This window comes from Physeter macrocephalus, chromosome 20 (genome assembly GCF_002837175.3).
Source record: "Physeter macrocephalus isolate SW-GA chromosome 20, ASM283717v5, whole genome shotgun sequence".
Lineage (NCBI taxonomy): Eukaryota > Metazoa > Chordata > Mammalia > Artiodactyla > Physeteridae > Physeter > Physeter macrocephalus.
In genome coordinates this window covers 55,701,755-55,719,347 of record NC_041233.1, presented here as the reverse complement: position 1 = coordinate 55,719,347, position 17,593 = coordinate 55,701,755, and the positions used below count along the sequence as shown (strand labels likewise).

The following is a 17,593-nucleotide window of genomic DNA, read 5'->3' as shown; positions in this document are numbered from 1 at the left end:
GGAGGGTACAACGCCACCACTTCTTCCTACTCCCCCTCCCCCGTCCCGCCTCACCTTACCTTTAAAAAGTTAAAAAATGTCTGCAGTTGAAATCTCTTAAAGGGGCGGTGCTGGTGAAGTACTCTTGGCACGAGTCTCTGAGAAGGCTGGCTAGGGGCGTGAGTTCGCTCCACCAGCACCAAAACACTGAAGGAAAAAAAAAAAGCGAGAGAGAGGGGGGAAAAAGGAAGGGAAAAAAGGGGGGAAAAAGGCAGACAGACACACACTTTAGATAAGGACAATTAGTCACCAGCGAGACCCTGTAGGAAGAGAGGTTTAAATCAGAGGGATTTAATGAGGGTGCTCTGTGCCTTTCCTGAAGCCATGCCCTCCAGCAACTCCCGCCCCCCCGCGTGCCTAGCCCCGGTGGCTCTCTTCTTGGCTCTGTTGCTCCATCTCTCCCTTTCCTCCCAAGCTGGAGACAGGAGACCCTTGCCTGTAGACAGAGCTCCAGGTTTGAAGGAAAAGACCCTGATTCTACTTGATGTGAGCACCAAGAACCCAGTCAGAACAGTCAATGAGAACTTCCTCTCTCTGCAGCTGGATCCGTCCATCATTCATGATGGCTGGCTGGATTTCTTAAGGTAAGGCAGGGGCTTCAATGGATCATTTTTTTTTAAAAGTAGCAACCCCCACCCCTTCCTATCCCCCCATTCCAAAGGGGGAAGAAGAAGAAAATAAGCCAAGCGGATCTCTCAAAGAGAAGAAAGGTTTTCCTCCTCCTGGAATATTTGCTGTGAGGCTGTAACTGGTGATTGAGAAAAGCAGTGTTTTCTATTAAGATGCACATGTTTGCAATGCAGAAGGCATTTCAGAAACTTACCAGTTATGACTGAAAAAATGTTGTGCTTACATATATCCACAATTAGCCTCCCCGTCTACTTCCGAAAAGAAACAAGAGGTTCAGGGCAGTTACAAAAGCGAAGAAAAAGGTCTCGAACAACAAAGACCCGAGGGGGGTGGGGGTGTGTGTGTGAGAGAGAGTGCCTGTCTGCGTGTGTCTGTGAGTGTTTAAGCGGGGATTGCACGAAAGTGGAATTTTCCACGGAAAGATCGTTTCGTCAGTTCTCTCCCACTCCCAGACAGAAAATGAATCTAAGCAGAGGCTTGAGCGGTGGGCAAATTGGTTCAAATTTTAAATTTTATATCCTCCGCTGTCCTTTCCAGACTTAAGGACTTTTAAAGACTTTTTATGGACCGAATGGTCCCCCCAGTCCCTCTTCCTTAAATCTCCTGCAGTAACTGCATAGTTTAGTTTTTCTTTAAAGAAAAAAAAAAAAGTCCTCGCTCCGGTCATAAGCGTATATAAGAAGAGTGGAAAGTGTCCTAGAAATACTCGGGGGATGTTTCGGAGATCTGAATCCAGCACTGGTGGATTAGGAAGCCGGGAGTTTTGTGATCATGGACCCTGCATTACTCTAGGGCTTGGACTCTAATTGGGCTCACCCTCTCCCCAGTTGTTACTGTTCAGCAGTAAGGCAACCACGATCCCTTCCCAACAGGGACAGAGTTGCAATGTAAAAAAAAAAAAAAAGTCTACAATGTCGAATCCAAGTGTTGAGTTTAAAAAAATTTCCCTCCAAATTGGAGCCTCAGCTGTGGGCTCCCTCGAACGAAGAGCTCCCAGAGCTCTCAGTCTCACTTTTCTGTTCTGAGGCCGCGTCCGCCGCGCCTTTCCTGAGTATCTTTCACTGCGAAATTTCGAGTTTGCTTCTCGCGTGCGCCCGCCCCTCAGCTCTCCAGGTCTCCCCTGGCCTCGGCCAGGTCAGCGGACGCGGCAGGTAGCAGGAGGCGCTGTGAGGGGCGCTTCTTCCACGTGGAGCGAGCGTTGCGGGAGGACTGAGTGGTTGCTGTGGCCGCCGCCGAGGTCGTTTTGGTTCCTGCCCGCGCCTCCGCTGGGAGGGCGGGAACAGCTCTGCGCGGCCGGATTCCTCCTCGGAAGCTCTTCCGTGCAGCAGCGCGCGTCTGTGAGCTCGTCCGGGAGGTGGGGGGCGACTACACGCCCCACTTGCATCGCGCTTCTCTAGCTACGCGGACTCCTTCGGGGTTCTTTTGCTTCTGACCTTAAAAACAACATCAACAAACTTTCATGTTCTCGCTAAATGCTTGTCGCAGAAAAGATTGTGGAAGGCGGCTTTTCGGGGAAGAAGCCTTGGCGGGGTGCATTTGCATTGGCTGTGCAGGCTTCCGGCTGGAAGGTTGTTGGAAACGCCGTTTCTGCGGGGCCGGACTCGCACGGATGTGTTCTCGCCCGCCGTGGGCCCACACGACGCCCGATTGCGCCCGCCGGTTAACGCAGTGCCGGAGTCCTCGGCCAAGCGATCGTTCCGGCTATTGGACTTCTCCAGGCGGCCACGACTTTTGTTAGAAACTCTAAAACTGGAGTCTCTGTTTTAGTCTTTGTTTTCTCCTATCCACTGCCTTTAAGATACTCTTTAGTGCCATTTGGATTGGATATTCAGAACTTGAAGCAGCAAAGCGTTAAAAATAACGTAGAGACCCGGAACTTAACAGCTGATGCCCTTAGCATTAAGAGCATCTGATTGCTTCTCTACCCCTTCCCGAATTAGCAGCGTTTGGCTTTTGAAAAACCTATTTATGGAAATCCTGAACCTAAATAGGTGTAAATGATATTCTGATGCCCCTCGAGTCTCCTACTACGCGCAGGTTCCACATTTCGGCAAACTTCATTTTCCTCAGAGCTTCCAAATGGCCCCAAGTGGGAAGGAAAAAAGATGGAGCTCAACCCGGGGGGTGGTGAGGAGAACGTTACCTTTCCTGAGATCGGGCTGAATTATTTCAGGGGCCAAAGAGGCATTGCTTTTACTGTGCGAGGCGGGGCTGGGGAGTGTTCTCAGAAAGGCAAGGATTTACCCCGGGAATTTCTCTTGCTCAGGGATTTGGGAGATGCATACAGTTGTTATAAGGTAGTGGAAAAGGAAAATCAGCTTTGGCATTAAAAAAAATTAACTTGATCTCAGGTGCCTGCTCTGAGAGAAAGAAGGCGGGTTTCACCTTCTCCATGGAGGTTGCGATGCCCCTGGGGCAGAGGATGCAGATCCCGTCTTTCAGCCCAGAAGTTTGGCAAAAGTCGGAGCCCGGGGTCCGTGCGCTGCGCGTCTCCTCCAGGAGAGCTTTTCGGGCAGGGGCAGAAGCCCCGCAACTGCGCCTTAGTCCCGTGTTCTCAGCAGAAGGGTACCCCCCACCTTACGCACGCACTGTTAACAAACACAATCTCTAACTCTTTGTAAATACTACCTTTAGTGAGCATCGTCGGGGTGCCTGAGGGAGGGGGCCACGACCAGTTGGGCGTGGGAGGCGTAGCTCCCGGAGCCCCACAGCCCAAGACTGGGTGGGCTGGGGCACCAGGCACAACTCCACAGAGAGTGGGAAGGGGGCCTTGCTGGTGCCCCGCACCCTCTCGCTTGTCCCCCGGATCCTTTCCTTTCTCCTTCTCTATCCCTGCAGCTCCAAGCGTCTGGTGACCCTGGCCCGGGGACTTTCGCCCGCCTTTCTGCGCTTCGGGGGCAAAAGGACCGACTTCCTGCAGTTCCAGAATCTGAGGAACCCGGCAAAAAGCCGTGGGGGCCCCGGCCCGGATTACTATCTCAAAAACTATGAGGATGGTGAGAAACTTGCTCCCCACTCTTGTTGGGTGGGGGAAGTTTGGGGAGTGGGAGCGAGCAATCGGTATGTATGCGTGTGGGGTGCAGATTTGGAGGAGGGCCAGGTTGAAGCTCACCTGAAAAACTGGTAGCTGTAGGCGAGGGGAAACTGGAGTGTGGGATTCCTGACGTGATTACACAAAGGGGGCTCATCAGGTTGTCCTTGTCCAGGCTGCCGGCCTTTCTTGGGCGGCTGAGTCTCAGAGGCCAAGAACTGGTATCCAAAACTTATGACTGGCTAGTCGTATAGGGAGAAGGTGCAGTGGGTTTCTTGAGAAAATCCAGTCAGGTTCATAAAGGGGCAGGGTCACGTTTCCTTTCTAAAGTTAAAGGAAGTGCCTTTTTGTTTTTCTTATTTGCTTTCCTGCGATGAGGCTACGGAGGGATTCAGCCTTTTTTGAATCCTACTCTAAAGTTTTCTGGAATAATCCTTTTTAGATTGATCCATTGTTGGGAAGGTTTGAAACTTTTCACAGTGGGCTCTTCTTTAGACTGCCTAATCTCAGAGTCGCACTTTTTTTTTTCTCAGTTTCAAAATGGGATTATAAATGCCAGCCTTTCCTGCCAGGATCAGATGAGTTAAGTGTTGGAAGGGCTTTTGAAAATGCCAGATCCTATTCCAGTGTGAGAGGCCAATCTTTTTACATTTGAACAGTCTCATTTTTACTAGGGAAAAATGAAAATGGTATTTAAGAAAATTGTTTAGAGGGTTTGGTGTTAATAACTATGAACTTTCTGTGTTGGTAGAGGAACAGAGTTTCTTACAAATGGGCAAGGTGGCAATTGATGGGTCTTCACCCACTGAGGTTGTTTAGATTGGGTAGAAGAGGCATTAGTGTCCATTCCTGGAGAGCTATCTCTGCCCTGTTGTCCCTTCTCATAAATGAGCTACAGTTTTATTTTTAAAGGGCTCAGGGACATGTTCTCAGAGCTCCCTGGATTTTGTTACATCTTGTCCTTATAAATCAGCAAAATGAGGAAAAACCCTTGTATTTTCTGGGGCTTTCACTGAACGGGAATTGTGGAGAGTTTGGATCTATTTCAAGGTTGGCTGAGAAACCTTTTTTTTAAAGTGCCAGACGAGAAAGAGGGCAAGGCTGAGGCTTCTTGAGTTTGAATCCTGAATTAGACTTACTCTTTTACAACATTGGCTAAGTGTGTAGGTGTTTAAGGCTACATCTTTCCAAAGGTAAATATCATTGCTATAAAAATGTGGATTGCCAGTAGATTTTGCTGTCACTCATCATAAAATGCTGAAAGGTAAAAGATAAACCTGAACAGCAGCTCTGATGGTAATTTGACCTGGGGCTTTATAGCTCCCAGGGTCACTGTCAGCTCTGTGTTCGGATACAAGAAGGGAGAATATTAATGGTTTTCCTGATGAAACAGCTCTTCTTTGAGTCCTTTTGAACTACTTCCTCTTTAGTTTGTGAAAAAACTTATAAGAGCCCCAGGAACCACTGTGGGGGAAAAAAAAGACTATTATAAGTTTAGGAATTAGCCTTTTTCTCCCAAACTTGTACCTAGGATTATATTACCTATTCATTGAGAGTGGGAGATATGCTTAAAATGAAGGATACAATTTGTTTCCCTTTGTACAAGGAGAAAGTGGGCATCATGGGGAGAAAGGATATTGGCAGAAGGCCGTGCCCCATAAAACTTCATAGAATTAAGAAAAAACCAGAAATGGAAAAGATCTAAGAGGTCATCTTCAATCCTCCCACCACTTCAGGGTTCAGTACAGGATCATTCCATATGGAATCCTTTTCTCGTTTTGTCCAACATGGTATTAAATATCTCTAGGAGTGTAGTTTTTACCACTCCTGTGGGAGAGAGGTTTTTTGTCCCATAGGTTTTCACCGGTAAATTTTTCCTGAATTTTCCCTTTATATTCTCTAAATATTTGATTACTCCTCTTTGCATTTTTTAGACATTTACCTTCAAAATAATTTCTTTGTTGTGTCAGCTTCAAAAAAAGGTTTCCTCATAGCTGTTTTTTATCTTGACTACCTGGATTTAATTCTTTTAAAACTTTCTTTAAAGTCAGTCCTTCTAGACACTAATCTGTTTTATTGCTCCTAGCTGAACTCCTTTTGATTTATGTCTCCTTGGTAATAAGATGCTCTGAACTATATCAGTATTTGAGGCCTTAGCACAGTTAAAGAGAGTAGGAATGCCCTGTTTCTGCCCTTTGATGCTCACATATCCTTAAATCACCCATATTGTCTTTGTTGTTGCATGTTGCATTGCAGAATTAAAGGCAAAAATGGTTTTGGTGTAGTCTCAGCAATTTTGCAAATGTTATACTTCAGTTGTCACTTTTAATCCAGTGATAACTGTCATCATAATGAGCCTCTTAAAATAATTAGGTCTTCTCAGTAAATGGCCCTGTAATAGGCATTTTGGCATAAGTACGTTATTTTTTTAAAAAAGGGATGTATTGGCTTAAACATAATATAGAATAATAACATACATTTTGAATAATTAGATACAGCTACTGGCACATTATGAAATTGAGTGACATAGGGAATAGAATATGGAATTTGGACTCAGAAAGCCTGTATTTCAGGCCTGGCTTTATCACTTATGAATATGTGGCCCTGGGCTTGCTGCTTCTCTGTAATATATGGATGTGATAGTATCTGCTCTGCATTGCTTCTGTGAGGGTTCTGAGAGGTATCTGTATAAAATATTTTGTCAACTGCAAAGCACTATGAAGGCTAAGTATTCCTACTTTTATTAAAGGTAGCTTCAGGAAATTTATAACATATATGTTTAATATTTTAAAGTGGGTTTAAGGAGTGAGTAAGATGCAGTAGACCAAAGTTTATACAGAAGAAAGGAGATAGAATTAGGGAATTGTTTGAGAGTATTAAGAGAATGTAGGGAGAATTTTTAGGGAGAATTGTCTTTAAGGAATTGAGGTGGAGAACATAGGGTGGCTATTTTTTTTGTGTGGTAATGAAAGAAGAGACTAATCTTTAGTTTTGTTATATACTAACATTAAAATGAACTGATAGTTCCAGCTTGGGTAACGTACTCTTTTCTGGTTAATTCATTCATATTGCTACTTCGATGTGATATTTTGTTGTTGTTGTTTTCCCCTGAATTAATAGGGCAATTAACAAATCATGTGGCTTATATTTTCCAAAAACTTTTAAAGCATATTAATGCAGCTGCATTTTCTCTTTCTAAAGTCACTGTTTACATAAACTTTGGGAACTTCTCTAGTTAGTCCTTTAATACAGTTACTTATTCCACTCTTAGCGTAGGCAACTTGAACTTCATATAAACATGATGATGATGGAGGAAATAAAAAATAGGATTGTTCTTCATATTTTGGAGTCTTACCCTTTGCCTATCTATGTGATGTTATGCTTTTCTTGCTCCTAACAAAGAAATCTTGGGTTAATCTTTTGTTCTTAAGTTTATTTTGCTGCAGTCTACCTCTCTTTGTTGTATATTCAGTGTGATTTATTTGTATGCCTGTCTCTTTACTGCCATAACCATATCTTTAATCAAGATATACACCATTTATTATGCACATCAAAAGCCAGCTTAATATTTCTAAAATATCATATTCATCATGTCACTTTCTTGCTGGAAAACTTTGATTATTTTTGGATTGCTTACAGAAAATGTTCAAACTCCCCAACTTGGCATTCAAAGCCTTTTTAAATTTCAGCTTACCTTTTGTACCCTATGTTTTCATATAACTTTTATTACAGCCCAGCTTGATTTTCACTGTTTCCTTAAAACACCTTTATCTCAACCCCCTTTGTTCAGCCATTCTATCTCTGCTTTAAATGCCTTTTTCTTGGCTCTGTTAAAATTTCACCACCCACTCCACCCAATTCTTGAAGACCCATTGCAAATGCCCTTATTTTCACAAGCCTTTCCTGAACAGGTCATTTCATAGTTATCTCTTCTTTCTCTGGACTATTGCAGTTCTTTCTCATTATGTTGTTCTTTTGGCCCCTTCTGCCTTGTTTTGCTTTTTAACTTTTCATATATATATATATATATATATATATATGAAAAGTTAAACATATATATATGTATTTTTGTTTTACCTTTTCAATTAGAATGCAATTTTTTTATAGGAAGGGCCCATATCTAATTGTCGTATATCCTAAAATGTCTAGCATTATGTATGACACATAGTAGAACTTCCGCAAATATTTTTGGCTGCATACTAGGTTAAGAGCCTGTTAAAGGCACTGGAAAAACGGAGGTTACCAGTGAAGAAATGAGTAAACGCATACATAAAGATTCTATTCATTTTTCACCTTCAATGCATTTTCCCACGAAGTCCATTCTTAATATTTATTTTAATGACATACTTCATTATTTTAACTATGTACTCTTTATCTTTGGTAGTCTAAGTGTCTTGGTTTCATACTGTGCATTAAATCAACTTTACCACCTGATTTAAAGCCTTGTACTGGACCCACACTATTTTTTATTGTATCTGTTTCTTCTTTGCCTTTACTTTTGCTTTTCTTGGTTAGCCTTACGTAGTTTCTACACCTAATTTTCCAATTCCCAAATTAATAGTACCTTTTCACAAATTTAAATGTTTTTTCAATCTTCGTCTCCTGAAAATTTTCTCTTCTGAGAGCTTCTGAAATCCTAAATAATGAATGTGGAGTACACTTTGTAAACTTTAAGGCACTATACAACTATTATTATTGTTTTCCTTTCTCCAGGAAGTTTTCCTAGTTTTAGTAGAGGTGAGGCAGTTAATTCTTTATCTTTCTAGTCCCATTTCATCAATCAAGACATATGACATAAGAACAGTACAACTGTTAAAATACATATTTGCCTTGAACTTATCCACCTTTCATTATCTCACTTTATTTTACATAAATGTTTCTTGAAATCCAATTACATTTAACAAGTGTTTATTTATTTATTTTTTGCGGTACGCGGGCCTCTCACCGTCACGGCCTCTCCCGTCGCGGAGCACAGGCTCCAGACGTGCAGGCCCAGCGGCCATGGCTCACAAGCCCAGCCGCTCCGCGGCACATGGGATCGTCCCGGACCGGGGCACAAACCCGCGTCCCCCCGCATCGGCAGGCATCAGCAGGCAGACTCTCAACCACTGCGCCACCAGGGAAGCCCCCAACAAGTGTTTATTGATTACTTGCTCTGTGTTTAGTTTCATGCTGGACAAAATGCAGATTATCAAATATTTAAAAGATATAGTCCTATATCAACATTAGAGCACAAGAGTAATCATTGCTGTAGGCAAGATCCACTAATCAGTGTTAAAATAAGTAGGCGAAGTTTAAGGCAAAGCAGGATATTTGCATAGCCTCAAAGCATCTCTCTCATAATGTTAATTAATTAATTAATTATTGTGGTGGTTTTAGCATATGACCACCAATTCTTTGATACTTTTAGGATGTGGAACTTCTGTTTTCCCCTTGAGTGTGGGCTGGATTTAACAACTTGTTTCTAAAGAAGAGAGTCTATAAAGCAGAAAATAGTAACTTTACAGGGGAGAAGCTGTCAGATATCATTTCAACAAAGTGATCAAGGTTAACATCAGCAGATAGGTCATGTTGATATCATGTATTCCCTGAAATAATGTGATGAGAAGGGCACTTCACCTTTGTGATATTCTTTCCGCAAATCCATAACTCTCTGTAAATGTGAGAAAACACTAGTCAAATTGAAGGATACTCTACAAAATACTTGACCTTTCCCCTTCAAAAGACACTGTCTCTGCTGTCAATGATCTAATAGCTTGTTAGTGAGATAACATTTATAATGATAAAACTGAAGAGTAACACAAAGACAATATAGAATGAAGTGCTAAGTGGAACAAAATAGTTTGCCAGGATGTGACAGGAAAAGTAGAGATGAAAACTGGCCAGACTTAGGTGGGAGTTAGGTTGGGCCTTGTGAAGGATGCCTAGACTTTGGAGAAGTAGAGATGAGAGAGGACATTTCATTCAAGGGAAAGAGCATGAGGCAAAGCCTAAATATGTGTTTGGGCAATAAGGAGACCACCTGCCTAAATAGAAGGTACATGTTAGAAATTATATTAGTTCATGTTGCTAGAAGCATAACATTCTTTTTTATAGAAGCCTATTTGCATATTTTTTAAAAATTCAGTAATGTTTATTTTAAAATTATGAAAAGCACATATTAGAAATTATTCTAAGAAAAGCTCATATTTCTAGAATTATGTCTAATTTGAATTTTAAGAAGTGCTAATGTATTTTTGTTAGCTCCAAAATATATAATTAAAAAAGAAGAAAGTACATGTGTGAGAGTACAGGTTGGTTGGGTAAATCCAGATCAGATGATGAGAATGTTGAATTTTAAGCATAGTAAAATGGAATTGGCCCTATAGGAAAATAGAGGCTATTATAAGTTCTTTTACTCCATTGGAGAGGGGAAGGACATGTTTTCAACATGGATAATGACTTTGCCCTCTCCCATTCTTCTTTTCCAAATCATTGCACACATTCATATACTCTAGCTAAAAGTGTGTTATAACTGAACTTGATGAGGTTTGAGTTATGAAGCATGTTTAAAGGACAGATAATTTAAAACTAAATTATTAATTTGGTTCTTCTAGGGTATATAAAATAAAGGTTTTAGAATTTGCTTGATTATTTTTGTTACCCTTCCTTCTTTTACAGAGTAAAAACAGGCTACTACTTTGTAATATTTATTCACTCATGAATTTACTCATTGAGCAGGCAGCTAGCTCCAGGCCCGTTTGATGCTGAGGCTGGGAGGATGAATGAGGCCCAGCTATGGTTGTCAAATTACATACTCCTGACCTCTTATCACTTCAGCAACATCAGTCAAAAGCAGTTTCTAGAGATTTTTAGGCCAAGAAAAGCCTCCATTCCAAGGCCACTATTTGGCATTTCATGATTTGTCTGCTAGCAACTTTAGAAGGATTTGACACAATTTAATATTGTATTAAAGGGTGTCAGAGGGCTTCCCTGGTGGCGCAGTGGTTGAGAGTCCGCCTGTGAGGCATGGGACACGGGTTCGTGCCCCAGTCCGGGAAGATCCCACATGCTGCGGAGCGGCTGGGCCCGTGAGCCATGGCCGCTGAGCCTGCGCGTCCGGAGCCTGTGCTCCGCAACGGGAGAGGCCACAACAGTGAGAGGCCCATGTACTGCAAAAAAAAAAAAAAAAATGGTGTCAGAAATCACCTGAAGTTTTATATATGTTTTATTCTGCCTTTTGGAAACAAAGTGGGTGCATTTTCTATAATGTTTGAAATTTGGTACCAGGTCCTGAGTGCTAGTTGCAGCTCAATGTACCCCTGTGAATTTGAATGTGATACCTAAAGATATAGTTAACATGCCATTTAGTCACAGTTTAGTCATTGTGGATCTATATAGTGCTGGAAGTGGTAGAGAGGAGATCTGGAGACTCTGGTCTACTGCTTGTAGAGGTGGCTTAATTAATTTCAGTGAATCAAAAAGTCTTGGGGGCTTCCCTGGTGGCACAGTGGTTGCACGTCCGCCTGCCGATGCAGGGGAACCGGGTTCGTGCCCCGGTCTGGGAGGATCCCACATGCCGCGGAGCGGCTGGGCCCGTGAGCCATGGCCACTGGGCCTGCGCGTCCGGAGCCTGTGCTCCGCAACGGGAGAGGCCACAGCAGAGGGAGGCCCGCATACCACAAAAAAAAAGTCTAGTAAATAGGCCTTTCAATCACAACCACATTTGTATAATTTATCGCCTGATCATTGGGGCTAAAGGTAATCCACAAATTGTGCTGCTGTTGCCAATACCAAATATCACTGTTTCTCTTGCATATTTATTTATATTCTCTCTCCTGTTCTCCCAAGGCCTCCTGGTGGGATGGGTACGTCATGGAAGAAAAGAAGTTTCTTTTAAAATTCCCTGGGCCTGTTTAGCCTGCCAGTCACATGGTCTGGGCTCATAGAGTCAGGAGCCTCTTCTGAGAATCCTTCATCAAAATGGATTAAATGTTAAGACTCTTAACTTCTGTGCTTCTTAGTACCTTAATCAAGTTTTCAGCTGTCTAGATCTATGAGGCAATGGATTGGAACTCTGAACAGTGTGTGTGTGTGTGTGTGTGTGTGTGTGTATGTGTGTATGAGACAGAAAGAGACAGAGACAGAGCATATGAATATATGAGAATGAAAGAATTTGGTGTGTTTTATTTTTTACACTTGTCCATGGTGGTGATGTAGGCAAATTAAATACAATTTGTAGACTCGTGGCTAGTACTATAGAACGTATAGATACCTTGTTGAACTCCTTTGTCTTTTGGTTTCATTATCAGTTTTCTTCACTTTAGTACAGTGAAAATCAGTGTAATTTTGCTTAATTCAATACATGTTTTTTAAATTATAAACCAAATTCCAAGGTTAGTCTAAATACTGGGGCTACCCAAGAGGAATAGAACATGAACTGTACTCTCAAAGTGCTCTGGTCTTACATATTCAATAGAATTTCTCAATGGTCTTGAGTATCATCACTCTACTTTAGTCAGACTAATCTTTGCTAAGTCTTTCCACTTTGCTCATAGTATACCCTCTACCTTGAACACTCATTTTCTGTCTTGAATTAAAATTTTTACTTGTCCTTCAAAGCTCTGCCCAAGTCCCCTGTTTCATTAAGCCTTCTGCTGAGCCAGTCCTCACTAATCCTCTCTCATTCTCTAAATTTTTCTGAAATTCTGCTCTGAATACTTGATCTAATTTAGTCCAAGTGCCCCAGAATTTGTTTGATTGACTTAAGCAGACATCATTTTTGTCTCTAGGAATTTATAATCAAAACACACTGGGATTGACATACACATAAAAATCCATATAGATAACCACCATCACATTGCATGGAACAGACACATTGAGTCAAACAAAAATTTATGTTGTTTACAAACCTTAATGCATGTGTTTTGCTTTCTGTGTGGTGAAGAATGAAGAGTGAAAAATATAAGCTGCATATTTAGAAAAGATGGGGTACATATCTGCATCTATATGTTTGTATTGAGGGAGTTGGGGATTAAACGAGTACCTTATTTTTTACTTGCTCTGGAAAGGCAAAAACACTTTGAAAGATGGAAGATGAGAATGCAAAAGTTAAATTGCTCAGATTTGGGTCATTATCTTTGAAATACTATGGAAGAATGGATGTTTCCCCTGCAGCTTAATAATAGTAATAATATAATAATATTACCTAACATTGTTGGGTGCTTTTTATGTGTCAAGTACTATTTTAAGGAATTTACATAGATTAATATTTAATCCTTTTATCAACCCTATGAGGAAAGTAGTATTTTCCCATTTGACAAATGGGGAAACTGAGGCACAGAGTGGTTAAATAACTTGCCCAAGGCCACCTAGGTAAAGAGTTGGGGAGCAGGGACTCAATGACATCACCCATTAAACCTGAAGGCTTAAGCGGAGGCTGTGTTAATGAACTTGTTTTTCTACTAACTAAATGTGTCATTGTGCAAGTTGTTAACCTTCCTGAAGCCTTCCTTATCCATAAAATGAAGAAAATGGACCACATTGTCTGTTTGTAGCATCTAATTCTGAGATTCTGTGAGTCAAAGATCTCAGACATACAAGGCATGTAGGAAATAATAGCAATGGGAACAAGATAAGATATATTCAAAGGTTAAAGGATGTAGAACAAGCTGTAAGGGCTATAGAAGTTCAGAGAAGGAGATTAAATGAGAGCTGGAGTAGTCAGTACAGTTGCCTAGGAGGAGGGAGCTTGACCTGGCCTTAAGGGTAAATAATAATAATGCTAATAACAGCTACTGTTTGTTGAGTTCTTACTGTGTTTTACATATGGTATCTCATTTAATTCTTAAATCAATCTGTTGACAAACGTGTGAGCATGCACGTGTGTATGTGTGTGTATATGAAGAAATAGGGACTCAGAAGAGACATGTGACTTGCTTAAGGTCATAAGATCAGTAGTTAGTACAACCAGGATTAGAACCCAGTCCTGTTCTCTCTTCACTGTGCTTAGATAAGAGGGATCCAGTCTTTGGTTCATTCACTATTTCATTTATTCATTTATTCATCTATCAGGCACTCAAAAGCCCTATATTAAGTATCATTGAGCAGTAAAAAAAAATGTGTGCCGTAGACCCTCCTTCAAAGTTCTAGTGGGTTAGGACACAAAATAGTTGTTAGGAAAAACAGCAAAAGAATAATCACAGGGAGACACATGAACAATTGAAAGAGATGACTGTTACACTTTATGACATTTGAAGGAATAGGACAGCAACTGATCCAATGGAATAGAACTTATTAGTTCCCATTGGATAGAACTATTTTGGAAGCAGATGAATTGAAAAGAACACTAGAAATAGATCAACAGTGTCTTTGATATAAGGGAAATGGCAGGAAAAAAAGCAGAAAAATAAGAATATTTGAAAAAGTTGTTGGAAAGTTACCATTAAATTATTGGGCAATTTTAGAATTACTTTGTTTTTATTTATATACTAGAACCATACTCTGCATTTTTCTTCTTTCAAGTTCTGAGGCCAGAGAAACCTTGTGAAGGATAAAGGGAACTGATAAGGGTGAAGTTTCAAGAAAACCCTTCCTTCATACCTCTCTTCCTTATCTTTCTCTTTGAACTGAGAGTTTGTTAAACTCAAGTAGAGATCACTTTTGTAGCCATTTACAATGAAGAAACTATGGAGCAAAGAGGTTATATATTCTACACAAAGTAAGTAACTGCTGGTAAGTGGCAGAGCTGTGGCTGGATCCAGGACAGTCTCACTCTGAAGTTGGTGATGTTCACCACCCCCATTATAGCACAACAGCACAATATTCCTCATTCTTCTACCAAGACAGCTTCAAAGGCCTTTCCTCTAGGGGTTTATATTAACTTGAGTCTGATTTGAAAGTTTGAGAATGGGGCTAAATGAAAATTATGATTGTTTACCTCATGGCTGTTTCCATCTGGTTTGGGCAGTCTTCGTCTCCCATCTATTCTGTCTTCTCTCTCTAAGGAAACTGGCTTCCCTTTCTCCAGCCTCTCTTCATCCTCCTGCCTCATTAATCTTTCTGAAGCTCCATGTTCTCCTGTCACTGCCTAGCTAGAAACCTTCAAGGTTATCCCTTGTCTAACTTAAATCCTCCTCATTCTCCTCCAGTTTTCCAAGGCCCTCTAGAGTCAGCCCACCTTCCTTGGCCAGCTTCTTCTCTACTCTTCCCCACAGGAACCTGAGTTTATTCACAAGCAGATGGTGTAGCTTCCTGTCACAGAGCTCCTACTCAGTCTGCCATTCTCTTAATTTCTAACCCTCCGGATTTCTCACTTCATCATCTGTCTGCCCACTTTTTACCCACTTCTGAATTCTTCCTGCCTTTCAGAACCCTGCTCAAATTTGTCCTCCTTCTCTATGAATTCTTCACTATCTCATTTATTCATTCATGAAGTGTTTATTGAGCCTGAATTTCCAAGGTATTTGTTGTATAAAAATCACTCTTTTGGCTATTTTCATATTCTGCCTCAGTGTTCTCAGGTATCTTTTTGTGTATGTTCATGTAGACTTGGCTCAACCCCCAGATTATAGGTCACTGTGACAGTAGTGATTTTATCATTTTTGTTGTTGCTGCAACATCTAGTAGCTGTCTTTTTTTTTTTTGTAGAGCCTAGTGGTTTATTTATTGTTAAGTTCAAACTGAGAGCTGTGATTCATGACATCAATTTAAAATAAATAACTTATATGAAATACAGATTCTGGCATAGATATAAGATGTTAAAATCAAAATCAATGGACTGAACCTAGTAGCTGTCTTTTGCCTAGTAGTTCTTCAGTGTATACTTGTTGACTGATTATTTGCCATTTATTGGGTAGCTTAATACACTAAAAAGAATAATAGCTCTTCCATTCATTGTTTCTGCTTTTTAAAAAATTCATAGTCTATTTCTGGTTAATGCTTAACTTCCTTATTCATATTTTTACTTTTAAAGTTTTAGGCTTTTTATTTATTTTATTGATACCAATGAAATGCGTGCTCATTAATATAAATTCAATAATACATATATCATAGATATAACCACTTTTAACAGTCTGGCATGTACCTTTTTAGACCTTTTTCTGTACATATATATGTATATAAAAATTTAAATGTGTAAGTGGAATTGTATTTTTGTACAACTTGCTTATCTAGATAACCTTTTAGTCAGAAATTATGGGCTGTTTTTCAGTGGCTAAAGAATAATCCATATGTGGATGAGTTGTAATTTAACCATTCTTTCTAATTCATTGGTACTTTTTTGCAAGAACTTCTGTGTTTGCTATTTGTCTGTAGTTTCTAACAAAGCAGTGCTGTAGAATCATATCTTTTTTGTATTGGAACTTGATCTAAATTATTTATTTTCCCCAATGTCTTTTTAACCACCCTTATCCATTTTAATCCTTTTAGCTATAATGCATTCTTTGAGCAAATGTCAAGAAAACAGTCACAGCAAAACTAACCCTGTGTATCAAAGTACAGTTTTCTTTTGTAGAACAAGTGATTTTAAAAGTTTTGGATACAGATAGAAAGTGACACTAAAAATATTTTGACTTTTTTGTTCAAATAGTATATCACTGTGTGATTTGAAAGAAATCCTAGCTGTCACTCATCTTGTTAAAGCTACTCTGTGAATTTGAACACCACTCAGCCAAAGAAGAGACACTTATAAAGACCTCACATAATGTTTTGTGAGAAACAGACTAAAGAAGGCAGAAGTAGCCATTTTTGAATAGCTCCCTAATCAGTTTGCAGGAGAAAAATAATCACACTTTACATTTGTAATGTTCTTTAAAATTTAAAGAACTATAGAATTACAGAACTAAAGAATAATAGAACTATAGATTTATAAAAACTCCTCTGATCATCACAGGAGCTGTGTATAGTAAGTTTATTTTAAATTTTGGCATTTCTATATTATAAATGAGAAAACAGACTCAAGGAAGTTGCTCAGAGTAATACAGCTTTTAAGTGGCAGAACTGGGATTAGAACTCAGTACCTCTGTCTTCAAGCCTGATACTCTTGTTTTGTTTTGTTTTTGCGGTACGCGGGCCTCTCACTGTTGCGGCGTCTCCCGTCGCGGAGCACAGGCTCCGGGCGCGCAGGCTCAGCGGCCATGGCCCACGGGCCCAGCCGCTCCGCGATATGTGGGATCCTCCCGGACCGGGGCACGAACCCGTGTCCCCTGCATCGGCAGGCGGACTCTCAACCACTGCGCCACCAGGGAAGCCCAAGCCTGATACTCTTAAATGAGGCATACACAGCTAATGATAATCCCTCCAATCTACTTCAGTGAACCAGGTGGGTACTTGTGTTCTGCAGTGTTTGGGCCAATCTGAAATAGGAAGGCTAGAATGGGCCTGTTGTTTCTTTGTGAGAGGCTGTGTTTGCTTGTAGGTGTGCTAGGCTCTAGTTTAGTCCCAGATTCTCTTTGAACTGTTCTTTATTGACAAACTTCTGGACAGGCTGCAGGATGCCATTTTTGTAGATTTGACACCTGAAACTCAGACTCCTTTGAGACTGGAATACAAACCCAGGGTGAGGTTAGAACTAGTCCAGAGAATGGCACAGAGGGAACTTTTGAGAGTACTCTGTGGATGCCAGTATCACTGAGGAGACTTCCAACAAAGAATTTAAAAGCCTTTTAAGTTCAGACATTCATTAGCTATCACGGTGCATCCAGTGAGAGGGTTTCATTTACCACAGAGGAGGCCCGTACTGAGTAAGCAGAGGAGCTGGAAATAGAACATGAACTTTTGGTGATAGTCACTAAACCATGCACACTTTAAAAAATGTTTGTAGGGCTTCCCTGGGGGCGCAGTGGTTGCGCGTCCGCCTGCCAATGCAGGGGAACCGGGTTCGCGCCCCGGTCTGGGAGGATCCCATATGCCGCG

At 40.9% G+C, this 17,593-nt stretch overlaps 1 protein-coding gene across 3 annotated transcripts in view; it reads left to right on the top strand.

Moving 5' to 3' along the window:
* The first annotated feature begins 333 nt into the window (after positions 1–333).
* The window catches only part of HPSE2 (heparanase 2 (inactive)), a 595,067-nt gene continuing 577,807 nt past the window's right edge, over positions 334–17,593 (top strand). For all 3 annotated transcript variants that reach the window (XM_024121610.1, XM_024121612.2, XM_024121611.2), the window contains exons 1-2: positions 334–623; positions 3,508–3,665. In XM_024121610.1, the coding sequence (XP_023977378.1) occupies positions 334–623; positions 3,508–3,665 (448 nt within the window). The remainder of the gene's footprint in view (positions 624–3,507; positions 3,666–17,593) is intronic.